Genomic DNA, 22,788 nt, shown 5'->3' on the forward strand with positions numbered 1-22,788 from the left:
AGAAATATGGCTTATTTCAGGTCCCCACTAACCTACTACGGTACCACTTTAGGTGAATTTTGCCTCTTCCATGGAATCTGAATCCTCATCGGATCCTCTCTGTGAGGATTTAAGAGGTCTGTAAATCATATTCGTTCATCGTATATCGTGTGGGTAGAAATTATTTTAAATATTATTATTTAAAATTAAACACGAATAATAATTGACAAAAACTAACCGTACGATGTACGATAAACAAATATAATTTACGAATTCCTACGATCCTGTTGGTTTTCCATGGCCTGGATTTATAAAGCTTCGAGCCTACAAGTTCATCAGCTTTGTCATGATTGGATTGCGTATACTATTATCGTTTACGGTCCCCCAATATAATGTGAAAAAGGGAATTATCCTCCGTGATATCATCCTTAATGCGTGCTTATGTTGAATCATGATTCATGAGTAGCGATTTTTACTTTTGTTTTAACGTTTGACACTCTCTACAATAATTATTTGTAGCGTTCAGCGTTAAAAAAAAAAAAACTAATGAAAAGTCTATAAAAATTTATTTTTTAATGAAAAGTTATTTTTAAAAGTATAATGAATAATACCAAAGAAAAATATAAATGTGATTTTTTATTAAAAATAAACAGTACAAGAAATATTTTGTTAAAACTCTTTCAAAAAAAGTGTCAAAATCGATACTCTAAATTTATTAGTGAAAAATGCTCGACGATCCAAAATTACTTTACTAAAAGATAGAATATGCGTTATCACTAATTCTATAATTTGCATGTACCTCTCCCTTGCCGGTAATCCAACTTTTACTTGGTGTACACTATCACGATCATATCATTTAGGATCGATGTTCATCAATACGATAAGATTTTTGATGCTTGTGCCAAAGGTCTGCTGGCCAGAAACACAAGTATAATATTAATTAAGATTGTGATATCCACGTCCTATTTTACTTCTCAGATATTTTTTTAATTTTCAACAGTAGGATCAGATGAATTGAAGAAAATCAACGAACAGAAATTATCAAGGGGTGTATGAGAAGTAAAATGAGATGTGTGGATTAAAAAAGAAAATAACATGATTTAAGGATAATAATTTTGAAAATAAGGCTTCTATTCATATGATTGATGTAAGGAGATGAGGCAGCACTCTACACATATAATTCAAAAGTAAAAGATCTGTCACCAAACTTGTAAATATACTGTAGAAATAAGAAAATATGCTAGTGTTAGTTGCGTGATGCATGACGCAAGTATACACATTGCTGTTTATAGAGCTTATTGTGGGTGACACACTCATCAATAATTGTTATAGTACTATTGTCCGCCTACACTAAATCCTATTACAACTCAAATTGAATATAAGAAACACACTTATTTTAATGAGAAAAACTTACAAGTAATGAGTTTCATGTTTTTATTATGTGTTCTGCAACACTCATTACGTGATCAGATCAAACAATGGTGTAGAAACGTAGGGAATGAAAAACCCCAAAGGCCATGGAAGACAAAAGAGGCCAAGTGACCTTAAAATTGACTTTCACTAATAAGATCTGTGAGTCTGTGACATTGGGGAAATGAAGATATTGCAAAAGTGGGTCCTCCTCAATTCATATAAAACCAACAGGATCATTTCCGGATTTTTTGGTGAAAATCCTAGAGTTTTGTGAATCGTATTTGTTAATCGTACATTGTACGGTCGGTTTTTATCAAGTACTGTTTATATTTATTTTTAAATAAAAATATTTAAAATAATTTTTGACCATATGATGTACAATGAACGGATCTCCGGTATCCTCATAAAGAGGATCCGACGAGGATCCGAACTCACTTGCATTGAGGATGCTTTCCGGATCCTCTTTGTGAGAATCTCGGAGATTCTCTAATTCATCGTACATCGTACGATCAATTTTCGAAATGTACTATTTATATTTAATTTTAAATAAAAAATTTATAATAATTTCTGACCGTACGATATACGATAAACGACATGATTAGAGGATCTGGGATCCTCACAAAGAGAATTGATCGTTCTCCCACTTGATCCCTCACTATGCTTTATTTATACTACATCCCTTTTGGCCCTTAGTACTAGAAACTAGCAAGAAAATGAATCTCTTCCAATATCTGAATCAAAACCAATCCCAAAAATCATCTCCAAATTTTCTCTTCCTCAGATCTTCACAAAAAACATACACAAATTTCTGCTAGCCACACCTACTAAATTTCCTCTACAGTTTATCCCGACGAGAACCAGCGCACCGCAATACCGCCATCGCGAAAAATGAGCATCAAGAGAGGGAGCGAACCATTTCAATTTGCAATCCATGTGGTTAAAGGAAGATGGTTCTCAGTTTTTGCCTCATTTCTTATAATGGCAGGAGCTGGAGCTACTTACCTCTTTGGTGTCTACTCCAAGCAGATCAAGTCCTCTCTGGGCTATGACCAAACTACCCTCAACCTGCTAGGGTTTTTCAAGGACCTTGGTGCAAATGTTGGTGTCCTCTCAGGGCTCATAGGTGAAGTCACACCAACATGGTTTGTCCTCCTCATTGGCTCAGCCATGAATTTTGCAGGCTACTTCATGATTTGGCTTGCTGTCACTGCCAAAATCCCTAAGCCAAAAGTTTGGCACATGTGCCTCTACATTTGCATTGGAGCCAACTCTCAGAATTTTGCAAATACAGGAGCTCTTGTCACATGTGTGAAGAATTTTCCGGCTAGTCGCGGCGTTATGCTTGGATTGTTAAAGGGGTTTACAGGACTAAGTGGAGCTATGTTCACTCAAATTTACTTGGCGGTTTATGGAGACAACTCGAAATCCATGATTCTTCTCATTGCTTGGCTTCCGGCTGCGCTGTCGGTAATTTTCGTGTACACCATTAGGCCAATGAAGCTTGTTAGGCAACCCAATGAGCTCAGAGTGTTTTACCACTTCCTCTATGTCTCAATTGGTCTTGCTGTTTTCCTCATGGTTATGATTGTACTTCAGAAGCAGGTTGATTTCTCACAAGCTGCTTATGCTGGAAGTGTTTCTGTGGTTTGTTTTTTCCTTTTTGTCCCTCTTGGTATTGCAATTAGAGAGGAGTTAATCCTATGGAATCTCATGAAACAACCTGTTGATCCTCCAACCGAGTTAACTGTTAAGAAACTTCCGGCACAAGAAAGTGAAGCGAAAGAGGAGCAAGAAAAGAAAACAAAGATTTCTTGTTTTGTTGATGTATTCAACAAACCAAAAAGAGGAGAGGACTACTCAATCTTACAAGCATTGCTAAGCATCGACATGCTCATTTTGTTCATCGCAACACTATGCGGGCTCGGGTCAAGCTTGACAGCAGTGGACAATTTGGGGCAAATTGGTGAGTCTCTTGGATATCCCACTAAAACAATAAGCTCATTTGTGTCATTGGTGAGCATATGGAACTACTTCGGGAGGGTTTTTTCGGGGTTTGTCTCCGAAAGCCTATTGGTAAAATGGAAAGTCCCCAGACCCCTAATGATGACTCTTGTTCTTCTTCTGTCCTGCGTTGGCCACCTCCTCATTGCATTTCCTGCCCCTGGATCGGTCTATGTGGCATCCGTGATCATCGGATTTTCTTTCGGTGCTCAATTGCCATTGCTTTTCGCAATCATTTCCGAGCTCTTTGGGCTCAAGTACTACTCCACATTGTTCAATTGTGGACAGCTTGCAAGCCCCCTCGGGTCCTATATTCTGAATGTGAAAGTTACCGGAATGCTGTATGACAGAGAAGCATTGAAGGAGTTGGCAAAGAGTGGGATGGCTAGGTCTTCGGTGAAGGAGCTGATTTGCCTTGGGAACCAATGTTATAGGTTGGCTTTCTCAATTTTAACTGCTATAACATTCTTTGGTGCGGTTGTTTCGTTGATTTTGGTGGTGAGGACAAGAGAGTTTTACAAAGGTGATATTTATAAGAAGTTTAGAGAGGAAGCTGAGGACTCCTAGATTTTTTTTTGTTTTTTGGAACACCACCATCTCTTGCATTTGACAAGATGTGGAATTTGATATGTTATGAACCCAGAGTTGTTGGATTAGAGTTTCTTGAGAAATGAAGTGCAACCAAGAAGCACTTGGACATTTTCCTGGTGAACAATATATGTATACGCTACTACTACTGAAAAGATGTATTTTGTAAGTAAATGGCAATTGTTTTGTGATTTCTCACTTGTGGTGTCTTCATTTACAATTGGGCACTTATTATTTCTTTACTACTAAAGTCTGATTTGACGAGCAAGAAGACGGATAGTCGGTGCTACAAAAATGCGTATGCTATTCTACTGTCAATTTGAATCACTCATTCTAATAAAAATGAATGTGGTCAAATGTATATCCCTACTACACCATACAACTTTTGTCACCTAATTTCTTCAGTTCGCAAAAAAAAAAAAAAACATATATATATATATATATATATATATATATATATATATATATATATATAGACTTGACGTGTAAACGAACAAAACTTTGGACATATCAGAGCTGCCATCCATTTACCACAAATCCATGTCACTGCAGGTAATTTCACCAGCTCCACCAGCTCCACCATCTCTTTTTCTTGTTTTTCTCCTCTCTTGAAATTGTAGAATAAGAACTGAAAACTTGAGCATGTTTCCATGTTAGGCATAGCCATCAAACAGATGAGTTGGATAAACCATGGTCAAAATTTACGAATTTTTTTTTTCTTTCAATTACACATTGTAGGAAATCGAGTTATAAACTTACCATAATCGTAATCTATTACCTCACTTTCTCCCTCGGGAAAAAACTTACGCGAATCTATAGAGTTATACGCAAGTTATAGACTCTATTAGTTATTATACGTAATCCTCTCCGTGTAGTGATATGAATAATTAGATTCAAGTCCAAATGGGAACAAAACTGATCAGCTTATGCTACTTAATGCTACGGTAGTAGTGATATTTTTTTTTTTCATTTATAAGTGGGAGATTTTAAGTTTGAATTTCGTGAATGACAAATTTGATACAATTTATTACTCAATCCTTTCGTGTAAATATATTGTTGTATTGTAAAAAGAAAAATGCTAAAAAGACTCTCTCAAAAATGGGACTCTCCATGGACTATGACACCTCATTTTTTTTGCACAACGTTGACATGAAAATTAACATTAAAAGAGAATCCATAAAGAATCTCGCTTTGAGAAAATCTCCTTAGCATTTCTCTTGTAAAAAAAAAAAAAAAAAACCAACAAGCTCGTAGGAAAAAAACACTCGTGTGAAGAGTAATATACACTGCAATGGTCTTTAATTTGTATTTACGACTAGCGGATTATGTTTTAATGAGGACCAATTGTTCATAATCTGTACCTATAAAAAAAAAGGGAATAAATGGAAAAGATCATTGGCCCATTTTGCCACATCACTTTTACATCATTTTCTCATGTTCTTCAATGGGTAAGATAAGTGTTTGCTTACATGATTTAAACAATTATTAATTACCAAAATAAGTAGAAATAATTTTTTATTATTTTTTGCCAAAGTAGAAATAAATATAACCATATGGGAAATTAAGATAAGTTCTTACTCAAATTGAAAAAAAAAAGAAAAAAAAAGGATATTTGGATAGGATTTTAAAAACAGAAACCACAGAAATCTTTGATTTTGCATTGGAAGACAATAACATTGGATTAACATGATAAGCATGAACCTTAATTAATGGCTCACACAAAATAACTCGCTCGCTTTACTCGACCTAATTTGCCTACTATAATACAATTCCCACATCCCCATTTGTCACATTTCCATCAGTTAATGGGGGATCTTGGCACTTCACCCTCTCATAAATCTGCCACTCGATGCCAAATCAACCCAAATCCCATCTTTAATTTCTCTCTTCTTAAATTTCTATCAGAATTGCTAGTGTCTTTGCTCGAAGTTGGTTAAAAGCATTCACTTTCTGCGATCGAGGTCCTCAATACGATACTCCCATTCTCCAGCATCGTTTGTATCGAACTTGGGGTACCACAGCATAGCCAAAATGAGTAGTTCTAGGAGCAGCAGCACCAGCAATGGAGGTGGACCGTGTGAATTTGCATTGCAGGTGGTGAAAGGAAGATGGTTCACGGTTTTTGCATCTTTTCTGATCATGGCAGGAGCTGGTGCCACCTATCTCTTTGGTGTATATTCCAAAGACATCAAGTCCACTCTTGGATACGACCAAACTACCCTCAACATGCTAGGCTTCTTCAAGGACCTTGGTGCAAATGTTGGTGTCCTCTCAGGGCTAATTGGTGAGGTAACCCCTACCTGGTTTGTCCTTCTACTAGGATCAGGCCTGAATTTTGTTGGGTATTTCATGATTTACCTTGCTGTCACTGAAAAAATTGTAAAACCTAAAGTTTGGCAGATGTGCCTTTACATTTGCGTTGGAGCCAATTCTCAAAATTTTGCAAACACTGGAGCTCTTGTCACTTGTGTAAAAAATTTCCCAGAAAGTAGAGGTGTAATGCTTGGTCTGTTAAAAGGTTTTACTGGGCTCAGTGGAGCTATTTTTACCCAGCTTTACCTTGCCATTTACCCTAATGACTCAAAATCATTGATTCTTTTAATTGGGTGGCTGCCTGCTGCACTATCAGTAGTTTTTGTTTACACCATTAGGCCAATGCAAGTGGTTAGACAAAAAAATGAGATAAGGGTTTTTTACCACTTCCTCTACATCTCAATCTCCCTTGCATTGTTCATCATGGCTATGAGTTTGATTCAAAGGAAGGTTGCTTTCTCCCAAGCTGCCTATGCTGGAACTGCTACCGTTGTTTGCCTGTTTATGTTTATCCCTCTCGGGGTTGCCATTCGAGAAGAGCTAGTCCTCTGGAACCTCAAGAAAAAAACAGTTGATCCACGGACTGAGATCGCTGTTGAAAAGCCGAGCGAAATCCAAGAAGTTAAGGATGATTTGGATCCGGCGTCAAGTTCCTCAGCTGTGCAAGATCAAAACAAAAAGAGCACATCTTGTTGCGGCGACATATGCAAAAAACCAACAAGAGGTGAAGATTATACAATTTTACAAGCACTTTTAAGTACGGACATGATTATTTTGTTCATTGCAACATTTTGTGGACTTGGATCAAGTTTGACAGCAATTGACAATTTAGGGCAGATTGGTGAGGCATTAGGATATCCAACCAAAACAATAAGCACATTTGCTTCTTTAGTGAGCATTTGGAACTATTTTGGTAGGGTTTTCTCTGGGTTTGTCTCAGAAACCCTAATGGTGAAGTGGAAAGTCCCTAGAACACTCATGATGACCATCATGCTTGTTCTATCATCCATTTCCTACCTCTCCATCGCCTTCCCATTCCGGGGTTCGGTCTACGTGGCATCGGTGGTAATCGGAGTCTCTTTCGGCGCTCAACTGACATTGCTTTTCACAATCATTTCCGAGCTCTTTGGCCTGAAATACTATGCTACATTGTTAAATTGTGGGCAGCTTGCAAGTCCCCTTGGGTCCTATATTCTCAATGTGAAGGTGACCGGGATGCTCTATGATAGAGAGGCACTGAATCAGCTAGCAAAGAAAGGGCTGACGAGGGCGTCGGTGAAGGAGCTTACTTGCCTTGGAAGTCAATGCTATAGGCTGTCTTTCTGTATTCTGGCTGGTATCACATTCTTTGGTGCTCTTGTTTCACTGATTCTGGTGGTAAGGACTAGAGAGTTCTACAAAGGTGATATTTATAAGAAGTATAGAGAGCCTGCATAGATTTCTGCTTGGTTTAATTCTCACCGGGTCAAAAACTTGAAATCTAACAGCATCTGGGAGGGCACTCTCTATATTATTATTGTTATGATTATATTTTCTTTTTCAATAGATTTCAGCTAAATTAGCTAGATAGAAAGTCTTTTTATTATCTAACCCTTTTTGAAGTGGCTGGTCCAAACCATGCTCCTTATCTTTAACCAGTCACGAATTTCTTTTGTGGCTTAATTTTTGGTTGAAGAATTGCTTGTGATTTCGAGGTTAATGATCCCAAATATTAATGTCGTCCTGAATGGAGTGGCTATATTAGTGACAGTGTTATTCTTAATCTATGAAGCACGGATATAGAGTAGGAGGGGGATTTGGGAGTATGGAAACTCAAAGAATCTCAATTTAGGAATGTGACTTGATCGGTGCTTCATAATTCGCAATGCTTTGCTAAAAACAAAGGAAATAAAACTTGTTGGAAAATATTAAAAATTGCATATGAAGTCACCCTATCTAATAACCACTCTTTGTCTCCACGTTTAGGGAGCTCAAAACCATTTCTCCAAAGAGGGACTTTCCTTGAACATGCTCCAATGTATCATGATCAAATATTCGACATAAATAAATAAAAATCTTATGCTATAATACAAGAGGGTTAGTACTATAAATTGGCTTGAAACAGTTCGAGCTTGCACCGAGGTCAGCTTGTGTTTGGCTTGTTGAAGCTCGATTGACTCGTGAAAGAACCAAGTCAAGCCTAGTTTGGTTCAATTAGAAAATAAGCCCGGTTTGAACATTAGTATGTTCAACTCGTAAAGCTCATGAGTAGCTTGAATTTTTAGAGGGAATTAATGACTCTACTATGATCTTCCATTGGGTTTCATCCATACAAAAAATTATAAAAAATAAAAAAAAGTTTATATTTTACATCTTAAATCAATGTGTTTAAATTTTTTATGTTGCATTGCTTATATTTCAATTTTCATATAGTATAATTTTTCCGAGATTAACACGGAAAGGCGGAACTAATACCTTGTATAAGCACTTTCCCATCAGCACGAGCTTCTTTTCGTAGTCAACACAGGGAAGAGGAAAGCTAAATTCAGTCGCACATTAACACGGAAAGGCGGAACTAATATCTTGTTTTTAATCTTTGTCATCCTTGTTCTATTCTTAATGTCAACTTGCTATAAATAAATGGCCTAGCCAGCTAACCCTATTGGTTAACTGAAAGAAGGGACCTGACCAAATGCATCGTAGAGATCAGGAAAGCATTTGTGTGTGTCGCTTTGCGCTTGACGAAGATGCTGCTACTTTAAGTCAGTTCCATTTTGTCTTTCAGGAATTACAAATGATTCAAGGGACCTGTCTATTGATAACTTCCGGTCCACTACCTTTCCCATTTTAAAACGCTTTGGAGTTCCCTCAGAAGGGTTGGAGCTGGAAATAAAGAGTCGTGGATGCGCTCCTAAAGGTGGCGGTGAAGTTGTTTTGGCAATCCCAGTTGTTCGAAGTCTGACAGTGAGTTTTTGAGACTTATGAGGGGATGGTCAAGAGGATTAGAGGGGTGACATTCTCAACGAGAGTGTCTGTAGTCTGTACAGTTTGAAAATACTATGGTGCATGCCGCTCGTGAACTCTTTAATCCCTTCCTTCCAGATGTTCACATATTTACCGACCATAGAGATGGCCAACAAGCTGGAGAGTTTATCTTCAATCTAGATATTATTATAATTTTACGAGGTGGGATATATTTGATGAACTAATTTGGAAGTACTTTTGGAGTTTTATCATGTCGACGTGCTAGTAACACTCTGACTCTTGCAGAAAACAATGGCTTTTTGGCAGGTCATCTGGTTATGGAATTTCACTAGTTGCAGAAACCACCTCCGGGTGCTATATCTCTGCGGATACAACTATTTCTTATGCACAAGGGGGACAAATAGATGAACTTGACTATGAGAAGAAATAGCTGATGCCTCCGGAGGATGTTGGTATGAAAATTGCTTCTGTTCTGCTTGAGGAGATTGGGCAGGGTGGAGTGGTAGATTCAAATCACCAGGTTCGTTATCTATTGAATTCTCATACTTTCTTAGTTCATTTTTGAAGCTTCATACGGTCATACCATAAGGCAACAAATGGAGATATATGCACTAGAACAGAAAAGGACTAGTTGAAATGAAAAGTAATCTGGATGAATTAATTATTTGGCACGATTTTAGTAGGAGAAACACCGCTGAGTTCCTTTCTGATTTTATCAAGTTTCTTGCAGGTGCTAGATATACCTTTTTCCGTTTCAGTAACAGATCCCATTTGTCAGATAACGATAACAACGATATGGATTTATCATACGATAAAATCATTCAGGACTTTTGTTATTGGCTTTCTAATTTCTGTTTAGCTTCTGATAGTTAGCTTGCTGCTATTTGGTTTTGCAGGGTAGCTTCTGCTTGTTTCATCTTTCTGCATTATGTCCACAAGATGTTCAAAAGTTCGGGTCGGAAAGTTCTTTCTTTATGGGATAGAAACATTCAGAAACATCAACGATTTTCTCTGAGTTAAATTTGCCAGTACGCCATGCACATCAACAAGTACTGTGATACTCAAGTGTGCGGGCTGCGGGTTGAACAACCTATGTAGAAAGATCTCTTGATAGTCACAACTGATATATGATTTTTGTATATCAAGCGGCATATTTCTTTTATGATAAAGTGTTGTCACAAGGCCTTCCATGCATCAGTTGTGGAAGAATGCAACTTCATGTCTTTGTTCGTCATTTGCTCTTTAGTTCGGACACAATTACATAAACCTCAGTTATGAAGTTCGAAGTTTTGCAACTTTTGACACTTTAGTTCAGATTTTGTTGAATATCTTCTCGAACTGGATATAGGAAGTGTGATAACACTTAACTACACATGGTTTTTCGGTGCCTACTTAGAGGTTAATGGTGAGATATAGACCTGGCATTTCAAACCCGACCCGTTGACCCGACCCGTTAAAATGAGTATTCGGGTGAGTGTTTAACGGGTTGGGTGATTAACGGGTCAACCCGTTAAGCACCCGTTAAATAACGGGTCATTTTGGGTGAACCCTCGAAACCCGTTAACCACCCGTTACACTCGTTATTAAGGGCTTTTGTGTAATTTCAGTTGTCAATTATAAGCTTGTAGTTTTGTGCAGTCTGTCTCACATTGCAGTGTTTCTGCTTTGCAGCCTGTCGCTCTTGAATTCTTCTCTTTCTTTTTCTTTCGCATCCCTCTTGAATCTAAATGCACTTTAAAGACAATTAATAATAATTATTAAATGATAAATACATTTTTGAAGGTAAAAATCCAAGAAAATCGTGGAGTAATTGGGACCAATTACCAGAAGGAGGAGGAGAAATCTCTGAAATTGTTGAGCTGCAGAGAGGAGGGATTGTTCTGGCGATCCTGGCCAAAATTTCTTGAAAATTCGCATTCATGGCGTCAAGAAGTTAAAAGATTGGTAATTTATGAATCAATGTATAAAACCATAAATCGGGCAGAAGAAAATGTTCAAGAAAATTCAAGAACCTGAGCAGAGCGATTCCAAAGACTTTGCACAGCTTGTGTTTGTGGAAATGTCTCCGAGAGGACAATTGGATTAAAAAAAAAAAAAAAAAGTTAACGGGTGAAACGGGTTGAAACGGGTGACCCGTTAGCTTAACGGGTTGAGTTCGGATGATCCATTAGCTTAACGGGTTGGGTTCGGATGATCCGTTAAATTAACTGGTCGGGTTCAACCCGACCCAAACCCAGTAAACCCGACCCGTTTACAGGTCTAGTGAGATCTGTATTGATTTTTCGATTTTGGAAATGTTTGGACTTATGAGTGGAATTTGTCCTAAACTACATAGTCTAAACATAATTTGGCCTAAAAAGTTAGGCAAGGTACTTTATCATCTTATCACAATACATCATACGATGAAAGAAAGATACAAAGCTACAAAAACGAATAAGTTAGGCCGAATAAGTTGACAGAAAAAAAAGGTCCAAGTCCAAATAAACCAAAAACGCCACTTTCCTGAGTACATTCTGTCTTTTGATCGGTAGCAGAGTTGGGAATTTTGTGAAGTAAACTTCGCTAACGCTTTGCAAAGCGTAAAAACACTAGGGTTGTGAAGATATTTCCTAGAAATTCAATATAATTTATCATTATGTATAATCATCAAGTTCGTAATTTCTCCATAGGTTCCTCATCCAAATTACCGGTGTCTGTTTTGGCAGTCATAAACCAACCAAAAAAGAGAATCTACCGTCTATATCTCTTGTATATGTCACCTTTGTAGAACGCTCGTGTCCTATACACCAAAATTAGGGACACAAGGGCACCAAAGAATGTAACAGCAGCTAAAATTGTGAAAGACAACTGATAACAGTGATTCCCAATGCATGTCAAGTCCTTCACTTGTGACCTCGTCAACCCTCTCTTTGCTAGCTCTTTCCTTGCCTCTTTGTCATAGAGCGCCCCAGTGAGCTTCACATTTAGAAGATAGGAGCCAAGGGGACTTGCTATTTGCCCACAATTGAACAATGTCGCAAAGTGCTTAAGACCAAAGAGCTCAGAAATGATTGCGAAAAGCAACGGCAACTGAGCACCAAAAGCAAACCCTATGATCACTGATGCCACATAAACTGAACCAGGGCCAGGGAAGGCAATGAGGAGGAGGCCAACACATGATAGAACAAGAGCACCTGTCATCACTAATGGTCTCGGAATTCTATACCTGATCAGTAGGCTTTCCGATATAAACCCGGAAAAGACTCTCCCAAAGTAATTCCATATGCTTGTCAATGACACAAAAGCTCGAACTGTTTTAGTTGGATAACCTAAAGACTCACCAATTTGTCCCAAGTTGTCTACTGCTGTCAAGCTTGATCCAAGTCCACATAATGTTGCAATGAATAATATGAGCATGTCTACACTCAGTAGTGCTTGTAAAATGGTGTAGTCTTCTCCTCTTGGTGGTTTGTTGCATATGTCAGAGAAACAACCTGGCTCAGGTCTCTCTAATTCTTTGTCTTTCGATTCATCCTTTTTAAATTCAGTTTCTCCTGGTTTCTCAACTTTGACCTCAGTTGGGGGATCAACAGGTTGTTTCAGCTGATTCCAGATGACTAGCTCTTCACGAATGGCAATGCCAAGAGGGAGAAAGAGCAACAAAATTGCTCCGGTTGCGGTTGCTGCATAGGCAGCATGGGAGAAATTTATCGTTTTCTGAAGTAGACTCATAACCATGAGAAATAAGGCAAGGACAACTGAGATGTAGAGGAAATGGTAAAAGACTTGGAGCTCATTGGGTTGCCTAACAACTTTCATTGGTCGAATGCTGTATACAAAAATTATTGATACTGCAGCAGGGAGCCACCCGATAAGCAGAATCAAGGATTTTGAATCGTTTCCATAGACTGCCAAGTAAATTTGTGTCAGGATAGCTCCACTGAGTCCAGTAAAACCCTTTAACAGACCGAGCATAACACCTCTGCTCTCCGGGAAATTCTTGACACAAGTGACAAGAGCTCCTGTATTTGCAAAGTTTTGAGAGTTGGCTCCAATGCAGATGTAAACGCACATCTGCCAAACTTTAGGCTTGGGAATTCTCTGGGTGACAGCCAGCCAAATCATAAAGTATCCGGCAAAGTTCATGACTGCACCAACTATGAGCACGAACCAAACTGGGGTTACTTCGCCGATTAGGCCAGAGAGGACACCGACATTTGCACCAAGATCTTTGGAGAAGCCTAACATGTTGATTTCTGTTTGGTCATAGCCAAGAGTGGCCTTGATCTCTTTGGAATAGGTACCATACAGATAAGTGGCACCGGCTCCGGCCATGATAAGGAACGAGGCGAACACACTGAACCATCTTCCATTAAGCATATGCCACGAAAACTGGCCAATTTCACTGCATCCCATGCTGCCATTACTACTCATTTTACTGTCTTGAAATTATGAATTTTTTGTTTTTTTTTTCCTTATGGTTGTGTTAGGAATGCATTAAAGTGCAAGAAAAGTGAAAAAGTAAGATGGATTAGGGTTGAAATTGGGGTTCATATAAAGGAAGAGATTTCACAGAAGGATTGAACTTACAGAGAAGTGGAGCCACAAAATGGCTAGAAGTAAGCCTAAAGAGGAGGTTGGGTGAGTTTGTTTTTAGCCGTTGTTTAGTGAAGGGCTATTTTTTATCAGATTAATGGAGTAAATTTCTTCAATGCCGGTCAAATTGTAAAAACTAAAAAGGAAAAAAATAGACTGGCTGTAAAAATAGACATTGGTCAAATGTCTCAGCTTCAGCTTGACACAACTCCTCATATAATGGGAACTCGACACGTGTCCATCACAAAGTTGCTATTATCTTCTTGTGTGTTTGTTTAGTTAGGAACTAAACTATATTAGAGATGGATTAGTATTGAAGAAGGAAAGTTTTTCTTTTAGAACATTTTTGAAAGGTTATTGAGATAAGGAAACTCATCATATAAAAATGTTTACTGAATCAGAATAACAAAATCATTTACCTGTGACATTTAATCTCTTACCAATCTTGGAATCTTGAATCTTAACTGATGAGAAATGCTAAGAGGACTTTTTCAAAAGTAAGATTCTTCATGGACTTTCTATCACATCATGTTTTTTGGCATTTTGTTTTATAATATAGGCTAAGAAATTTACGTTAAACTATGAAATAACAGAGAGTCACACTTTTGAGAGAGTCTTATTAGTATTTTTCCATAACCAAACAGCCCTTCATCCACTCATAAATGTCTCCACTTGGTTGGAAGCGGTCTCAGTTTTGATTCACATAAATGCGAATATGATTTATATTTGTGATAAGTTTGATTCTATTTGTAGCTAGCCCCAATATGCCTATGTAGCTTAGTTGTGGGTACAATATCTCTTCGCAAAAGCTCCTATCATTTGTCATAAGGAAGAAAAAAAATTTAGTTATTATTATTATTATTATTAAGAGATAGGGAACAATTCGAAACTATTACAATGATTTAAAAGAGGGAGAGCTTCAAGTTGGGTTAGTTGGGAGTGTAGGCAATTGGGTAGAGGGCAACGGCGGCAATGTGGCCTTGGGGAGTGTTGGTACTGAGGGCAATGGAGGCAACGTGGGCAGTGTTGGCTTTGGCAGAGACGGAATTGTAGTTTTGGACATATGACAGTTTCTTTGCAGTGTTGGTACTGAGGGCAATGGAGGCAATGTTGTTAGTGGTGTCAAGGCCGGTGGTGGAGCTCCCGGCGTGACCAAAAGGTTTCGAGCGGCGTGGCTCAAATGGGTGCTTGAGAGTGACAACACCATGGCCAAAGACAAAATGAAGAAAAGCTTGGGAAATGCCATGATTGAGTAGAGGGTAATAAATTTCTTTGAAAGTGTTTTTGGTTTATGGAGAGCAGAGAGTCTCCTCCATTGGGGTTTTATGAAGAAAACATGAGCAAAGAATGTGGGGACTTGGAATTTTGGACATATGACAGTTTGATGAGTTGTGTTTGTAGGAAGCATGAAAAGCCGTTGGTTCACCTCCCTAACTAAACCGGTTCATCTAATTCAATACCCAATTGATCTAAGATATGCTGATAGGTTATTGACCTTGGTGCATTTTTGCTCACCACTTTTAAGTGATGGTAATGTTCACCGTTTTACTTATTACCATTTGATGAGTTTAAATTTAGAGATTTGTGTATATCCACTACACATATCTCGAGATTTAAACTCATCTAATGATAATAAATATGGTGATGAGCATCACCATCACTTATGGGTGGTGACAAAAATATTCCCAACTTGACCCAATGAAAGACCAGCCAAAGTCTAAAGATGGGACCCGCATCAACTTATATTTGAAACGTACTTGTAATTATATGGATACATTGATCCTGAGAATTACAATGATGATGCTCAAGATCAAGCTTGGAAGAAAGCCATGGAGGATGAAATCTCAATGTTTGGAAACCATGACACCTGAGAATTGGTTAACAGACCAAGTGACAAGCCCATTATTGGTGTAAAATGGATTTTTAAAACTAAGTTGAATCTGGAATTAATCGCCTAAAATATTTCACTCACAAGTCTGGGGTGAATTTCAATTAAGTCAAAAGGTACACTCACAAGCCAAGGGATACGATTTTGCATTTTGCATTTTTAAATTTCTTTTAGTGATGATGTTAGTGAAAACAACCAATGCTACAATACATTGTTAAATTTGAGTATTAAAAAAACTAATATGAGAGTTCATAGATTGAAATTAAACTAGGGGTAAAGTTCAAAGATCACTGCTACAATTAAACCAAAAATATAATTATTGAAAGATTTTTTGACAAACTTGAATGAAAGGAATCGGGTTTATTGCTGCTAATGTAGAATCATTGAACTTAGGAGCGTATGACAACTGTTGCACAATTTTTTTTTTTTTTGAATTATTGCACAAAATATTTTAAAATAACAATAACAATTCTCGTTAAAGTAAAATAAACAACCAAAAGAAATGGAAAAATAAGAGATTTTTTTTCTTCAACAAGGTGACATGTTCATGTAAGCTTCTTTTTTCATACAAATTATACTTTTACTTTGAATTACACTAAGAGAAGAGGGAATGTTTAAATTTAGGACACAAGTGATTGACGGGGAAAGTTCTAAATACCAAAGAGGAATGCTAAAGGGACCCTTATAGAAATAGGATTTTTTATACTCTCTGTTATCTCACAATTTAACGTCAATATTTATACCAATTTATCTTCTTCACATCGAAAAGAGTTTTTTTCTAACCGACTCATCTGCAGACTGCAGTTCTTTTGTGGGCCAGACAGATTACCCGCAAAGGCCCAAACAGAACAAATAGGAAGGCTGGGTTAAGGCAGTATTAGTCGCGCCCTTTTCAAAGCAGCCACGAACTTTGGCGCTTCTCAATTTCTGAAATTTCAGAACCAAAAAAAAGAAGAGGAAGAAAGGACTTGCTAGAGAGAGAGAGAGAGGGAGAGATGGTGGACATGGAGGATAACTTCCTTGATTTCGAGTCAGAAGACCCACTTCTCACTCGCCCTGCCGTTACCAAGAGAAGGTTGCCTTTCTTTCCCCTTTTTTCAACTTAATTACAATCTGGGTTTCTAGGGTTTATCTTTTTATCAGTTTTACTTCAATTGGGTTTTTTATTTCGTAATTTTTCGCTTTATGTTCTGTAACTTCCTTTTCTGTTTGATCAAGTTGTTTTTTTTTAACGTCAAGATTTTACTTTTTAATTTTCAGTTCTAGAGGCCTTGAAGTTGATTGAACTGATTTCTGTTCATATTTATCCTAAATTCTTGGATTATGTCACATAAATGAAAACCTGATAAAACTTGAACATGATCGGTTTCCATTTTATGTTCGGTTAGCGCTTACTTAGCATGGAGTGTGTATGCAATCGCCACTGCAGGATTTACTGTATGATTTTTTGCAGTAATTGATGAGAATGGTAGATTCCCCTTTTTGTGTTATATCTCTCTTTGGTTGTAATTTAGGAGGAAGACTATTGGGTTGGATGACCTTTTGACTGACTTCTACAAGGAAGAAGACAAGATTGTTGAAAAGGAAGCTAAGCGTGCAAAAGCACGAAGGAACAATGATTCAGATGAAGACGATAATGACAAAGAGGCTGCTCTCTTTGACATTGTCGATAAGTGTGAAAGCGAGGCATGTTAACTCTCCTGTTCTGGTCTTTTCTGGTGTTATTTGTGTACCTGCTGTTTCCTTTTCGAAACTTGAAATATAAACTCGGTGATGCAGATGAGAGAAATAAGTGGTAAGGAGGAGAGCTTTGTGTGGGGCATATGCGCTTTTGGAGATCAGGTTCGTTATTGTTGTATAAGAAAACTTTCGTTGAAGGAAAAAGGAGTGTACAAAACAGAGGAGACAGACAAGCGGTCCATTGCCCTATAAGAACTGCCTATAGGCCAGAAGACACTTTGTCCTCTGTTTTTGGCATTTGTTTTGTTCCAGACACCAGGTTTCCAATTGATAGATACAATCTCTACATTGTGTCACCCGACGATTGGTTATTGTTATGTAGATTGTGATAGGAGTTGGTCTTTAAATAGTAGTACTTTCTTAATTTTTGCTTTAATTTGTGATTGCAGAAGACCCCACCTCCTCTATCTTTTCCCGAGCTTAAAACTTGCAGAGTCTTGCAGTCATTCATGGATGATGAGCTCAATTCTTTGATTGATATCTCTACAGAAAATGGTTAGTTATATTGCTTGCCTTATATTAGTTATCACTGGTCATTCATTATTGGCATGCATTTTGGCATCAAGTTATGTATCCTGTTGTGCATATTATGGCCTTTTCGCAAAATATATATTCAGTTATTGATACGTTGTGCAGGAGACACTTTCCTTGAACCATTATTAGTAAATGGCTGGCTATCAAAATTGGTTTTCGCCAATGGTCATCTAGAAAAATCAATAGCCACATGGACCTTTTATCTGAGTGAGCCTTTTGTCACCCCTAGCATGTCCTATTAAAACTCATGGAATTTCTTGTGATGTGTTTACCTTTTCTCTTTCAGTGTTATATTCGTCTAAAGAAAATTTGAGGGCATCCGCATGTGACTTCTGGTGTGCTATCCTCTCATTTGAAAATGAGGTGAACTTGGTCTTCATTTTTTCATTGGACAAAAGTTTGATTGGGTGATATGTAAAGGAGTTAATTCTGGTATTAATTCTTAACCAGGTTGACTTACCGCCAGTCAAAATTGATTGGTTTCCTAGCTATTTTGAATTAAAAATAGCTCTTGAAAACTATGGATTTCTATTCAACTTTTCATCTAACACGGATTCTGCTCCTTCCAGTAAGTTTCTACCTTAACACCAGTTTTATGCATATTTTAGGTTGGAAATTTCTCTCTTTTTTTCTCGAATAGGAGAAATATATATATAGTTTCTACTATCGGTGATACTTGATAGAATATGCATTATATGTGTAAGTGCAGTAATGTCAAGAGAATTACATTTGTTACTTTCATGTTGATGCATTTTGGAAGGATTTTCTGGGTTGCAATGATCTTGAGCTGTTTCCCCATGCTTATGGGCTCCATATTCAGTCGGCATACCCACCAATAACGAAACAAAGTCTAGTGGTTCAATGATGTTTTTCAGGATTTTTTTTTCTTTTTGCTTTTTATTGGTATGAACAGAATGGTAGAAATTTTGAGATTCTTCATATACCAATTTCTTTCCTGTTTTTTTTTCTTTATATTTCTTGTTATTTAGAGGTCGCACTTGGTGCGATGGCAAGTGCCTTCGCCCATGAGCGGTAGGTCTCGGGTTCGAGACTTGGGAGCAGCCTCTCCATAAATGGGGGTAAGGCTAGCCGACATTCACCTCTCCCAGACCCTGCGTAAAGCGGGAGCCTTGTGCACTGGGTACGACCTTTATATTTCTTGTTATTTGATATATGAAATATCATGTAAAAATTACAAAGTTTTGCATGCTTTTTAGTTATTTGTCTTCTCATAATACTTTTATTTTGCCTTCTAGATTCTGCTCGTAGAGGTCCAGCTCCAAATATTAGAGCTTGGCTTAAATTTGTGACTGCTGCTTGTCAAAAGAGGTAAATAACAATTTGAAGTACTAGTACATTAAAAAAATGGAAGTACTAGTTTGACAACACATAAGACTGCCATTTGCTTGTTTCCTTCATGGATCAATTAGTTGATGTTTGTTAACTGATTCTGTCATTGCCTCATTGGTATAGGCTGATTATTAGGCATTTAGCCTAAACTAAAGCTACCGGCCTAAATTATGGTCTAGTTATTAGACCTCATTGATAGAACAACAATGTTCTTTCATTTGGATGTGTAATAATATAATGTTCTTTCTTTCTCTTTAACTTCATGGGGAGTGTTGTTGATATAAGTTAATGCTTGATAATTGTGCATTTAGCTTAATAGATGATTAGTTGGTTGTTGATTGTCATACATTATTGTGTAGGCTGTTCGCTTCAAGTATTGAATATTTTATCGGTATTTCATATATAGATCAGTTTACTATATTCTTTGAATGTGTGATACAATGATCTTCCTTTCTAAATATTTCTTTCAACAGGTACTACCTAACAACATAAGCGATACCTAATGATGCAAATACTTACGTAAAATTTGGAAATATGTTTGGTTTCGTATTGTTTTCATTGGCTTGTCGTGGTGCTTATTTTATTTGCAGGAACAAAATGGCTATGTACTTGACCTCAGAAGCCGAAGAGTTAATTGAAGTCATTATTTGTCTATTTTCTGATCGCCAACTTCAAGGTCTGTCCATGCTTTTACATGAGTGCATGCAGTCAGCTATCAGTTACTTCACTGAAAATGAGTGGGAATCTAGCTGTGAAAAGATAGCAAATTCTCTTGCTTGCAGGTTATTGACTTAACTGGTTGTTTGATTTGAATCCACATGTGTGCTGTTGGATTGGATTTTACTTTCAAATTGGAATGGTCATGATCACTCTTTCTCTTTGTTGAGAAGAATTCGTGATCAATTAATTTATTTGAACTTTGTGCACCTTTTGTCAGTGATTTTGTATTATTTTTTACATCTACGTTCAGTTTCATATATAGTAAGGGAACAATTAGTTCTGGAGATCCATACATATTTGTGACTATATTCCACCCAAATCATTTGAACAGGAATTTTGGAAAAAGAAAAGTAAAACTCAAAAAAATGTGCACTGAAATTATGCCTAAATAGTGTCGTTGCCTTTTGCTGTTTACTTTTGTTCAATTCCTCTCCCTTATTATTGCTGATCTATGATAAGCAGAGTTCCTAAAGACGTGACCTGCCTAAGAATTGTGGAATGCATTTCGGGAGTCGATACTCGTAGTAAGCTGTTTAGAAGTGCAATTGCCCATCAGATGCTTCTTAGCTGTTACGATCATAAGGTACTGAACAAGATTACAAGTTTTTTTAATACAGCACAATTATTCTTTCATTCTACATTTTATCGAACAATTGTTCCAGCAAAATAAGTTAGGCTTCTAATGGGAAAGAAAGAAGCATTCTCTCTGCAAAAAATGCAAAAAAGGACTTGAATTTTAATATCATATGCTGGTAGTAACCGGATTGTATAATCACTATTTAATATCCCATTGGTAATTATAATTTTTTTTTCATTCACTTAAACATGCTAGGACTATAAATGAGAAGTTTCTTTGGAGCCCATGCATGAGGGGCACAATTAAAATCAGTTGCATATAGTTTAAGCTTTTGAATAAGACTGTAAATTTTTTAAAATGTTTGCGTTTGACACCATCTATAAGTTGTTCTCGCATGAGCATGAGAGTTGTGAAACTAAAGCAATACATCCAACATGCGTGACATGACGATACATAATATCTTATGATTGTTTTCTGATGTTCATTGAGAGAATAGTCTCACTTATTCTCTAAATTCTTATTCTTTTCAACTTCAAAAGAAATTATTGTTAGTTTTAAGTGATTGTATCTAATGCCCTTTTCCCTTCTAATTTCTTAAATCTGATTTGTCATTGTTGCTTGACGTAATGCTTCACCTAAGGCCCCTAACGATGAAGAGATCCTAAAATTGCTTATCCCAGTCAATGTGAAGGACAAAAAATGTGATTTTTCCAAGATGTACATACACTTGGTATTAGCCGAGAATTGGCTTTTGTCCAGTCAACTAGTAGAAGACAAGCCCGTCTTGAAAGCAATGTGGCGCCTCTACTTACGAAACTGTTCTTGCCTGATAGCCAGTACAGATTTGAGGTCTTTTGCATCGAAGGTATGGCAATTTGACCAAACTGAATCAAACTTGACTGTTTTCTCCTTACACCTTGGTGAGTGCATGTTAAAAGTATACCGCATTGCAGGTCCGTAACAAGGCTTCGTACCTTCTGCAAGGCACCATCACAGCTGATTAGATCAGCAAGTTGAAATTGTGTATAGTATCGAACTAAGGGTAGGAAAACAGTGGGAAGAAAATGCCGCGGTATATTATAGTTGGTAAATATTAATGACCGGAGCTCTTTTCAGTCAGGACCTGTATTATGTTTTGAGCACGAACCAGTAAAATCCCGAAGTAGGACGCTGTGAAGCATGTTGAGGTTTTTGCTGTAACGATTGTTGCAAGGGAATGCTTTGTTTTCTTTGCTTACTTCCTCCGTTTCGTTTATCGAATGGAGACATGTTAGTATTTCAATGTATTATGTAAGTTGTGGCCTCCTGGGTTATTTGAAGACATGCAAGTATATGCTGTACCAATTAAATTTGATTCTATGGTGAATTTTAATTTTGAATTTGATTCTTAGATGACTTTTAAAGAAGGAATTGGTATCGGCAATCCAAATGGTTATCATGAATTTCGTACAGAAAGGAAAACAAATAGAAAAAGAAATAGAGGTGCGTGAGATTATAAATGCTTTTTAAACTTTGGCTAAACCACACATTGGACTATATATAATTTGAATCGAAGTTTTCATTTACGGGAGTTGAAGAAATATACTAAATCCAAAAAAATGTAATTCTCTGAAGAAATGTATACAACTTTGTTTAGGTCAGTGAACAAAATGATACAATTAGCATTGGTCTAAAATTCCATGTTTTTACTATGTTTCAATATCTCATATGTCATTTTATTTTGTAGTTTATGATGAAATTATATATATTTGAAGTATATATTGACACTTATTTACACGAAATATAATAGATTTACTTAAATCTACCTAGGTGCCTACTTAGCCGCCTAGGGAATAAGTCCCAACCTACCGTCCGACTAGCGTCTAACATCTTTTATAACCTTAAGCCAAAATTTCCCCTTTCTAGGGTTTTTGATCCTCTTCACCAATCCTGGAAACAGCTCCTTAGGCCATCTCCAACTGATCCAAATAGGGGGCCATAGGGTTGAAAATAAGCCTTAAATGACACGAAAACCATCTCCAATCAAAGGCTAGGCCAAAGGGCTAGTGGGCCTCATCGGGCCACAATAGGAGAATTGGGCCAACCGACTGGCCCAAACCAACCAGCCAGCCCCTGCTGGTCCAGAGGTTTGAATCCCAACGACTAG

The 22,788-nt window shown here is 37.3% G+C and overlaps 4 protein-coding genes across 7 annotated transcripts; 3 read left to right on the top strand and 1 right to left on the bottom strand.

The window, feature by feature from the left end:
* The first annotated feature begins 2,022 nt into the window (after positions 1 to 2,022).
* Positions 2,023 to 4,179, top strand: LOC126591529 (protein NUCLEAR FUSION DEFECTIVE 4-like). The gene has a single exon (XM_050257233.1). It carries the CDS (start codon positions 2,281 to 2,283, stop codon positions 3,958 to 3,960), a length of 1,680 nt encoding a protein of 559 aa, XP_050113190.1. The 5' UTR covers positions 2,023 to 2,280; the 3' UTR covers positions 3,961 to 4,179.
* A 1,538-nt stretch (positions 4,180 to 5,717) lies between these two features.
* Positions 5,718 to 10,553, top strand: LOC126588585 (protein NUCLEAR FUSION DEFECTIVE 4-like). Of its 4 annotated transcripts, none has more exons than XR_007611528.1 (4): positions 5,718 to 7,696; positions 9,059 to 9,459; positions 9,544 to 9,778; positions 10,155 to 10,553. XR_007611528.1 is itself a non-coding variant. In XM_050253693.1 (2 exons), exons 1-2 carry the CDS (start codon positions 6,013 to 6,015, stop codon positions 9,122 to 9,124), a joined length of 1,725 nt encoding a protein of 574 aa, XP_050109650.1. In that variant the 5' UTR covers positions 5,718 to 6,012; the 3' UTR covers positions 9,125 to 9,198. The 4 variants fall into 4 exon arrangements, 2 of the variants coding, with proteins under 2 accessions (XP_050109650.1, XP_050109651.1); XR_007611527.1 differs by having other exon boundaries at positions 9,565 to 9,778; XM_050253693.1 differs by lacking the exons at positions 9,544 to 9,778; positions 10,155 to 10,553 and having other exon boundaries at positions 5,718 to 7,671; positions 9,059 to 9,198.
* A 1,042-nt stretch (positions 10,554 to 11,595) lies between these two features.
* On the bottom strand, positions 11,596 to 13,771 carry LOC126588642 (protein NUCLEAR FUSION DEFECTIVE 4-like). The gene has a single exon (XM_050253743.1). It carries the CDS (start codon positions 13,669 to 13,671, stop codon positions 11,989 to 11,991), a length of 1,683 nt encoding a protein of 560 aa, XP_050109700.1. The 5' UTR covers positions 13,672 to 13,771; the 3' UTR covers positions 11,596 to 11,988.
* A 2,829-nt stretch (positions 13,772 to 16,600) lies between these two features.
* On the top strand, positions 16,601 to 22,021 carry LOC126591527 (uncharacterized). The gene is made up of 12 exons (XM_050257232.1): positions 16,601 to 16,796; positions 17,236 to 17,407; positions 17,501 to 17,563; positions 17,851 to 17,956; positions 18,098 to 18,202; positions 18,282 to 18,358; positions 18,446 to 18,563; positions 19,252 to 19,324; positions 19,936 to 20,127; positions 20,528 to 20,648; positions 21,283 to 21,507; positions 21,596 to 22,021. Exons 1-12 carry the CDS (start codon positions 16,717 to 16,719, stop codon positions 21,644 to 21,646), a joined length of 1,383 nt encoding a protein of 460 aa, XP_050113189.1. The 5' UTR covers positions 16,601 to 16,716; the 3' UTR covers positions 21,647 to 22,021.
* The last annotated feature ends 767 nt before the right edge of the window (positions 22,022 to 22,788 follow it).

Source organism: Malus sylvestris, chromosome 11 (assembly GCF_916048215.2).
Source record: "Malus sylvestris chromosome 11, drMalSylv7.2, whole genome shotgun sequence".
NCBI lineage: Eukaryota > Viridiplantae > Streptophyta > Magnoliopsida > Rosales > Rosaceae > Malus > Malus sylvestris.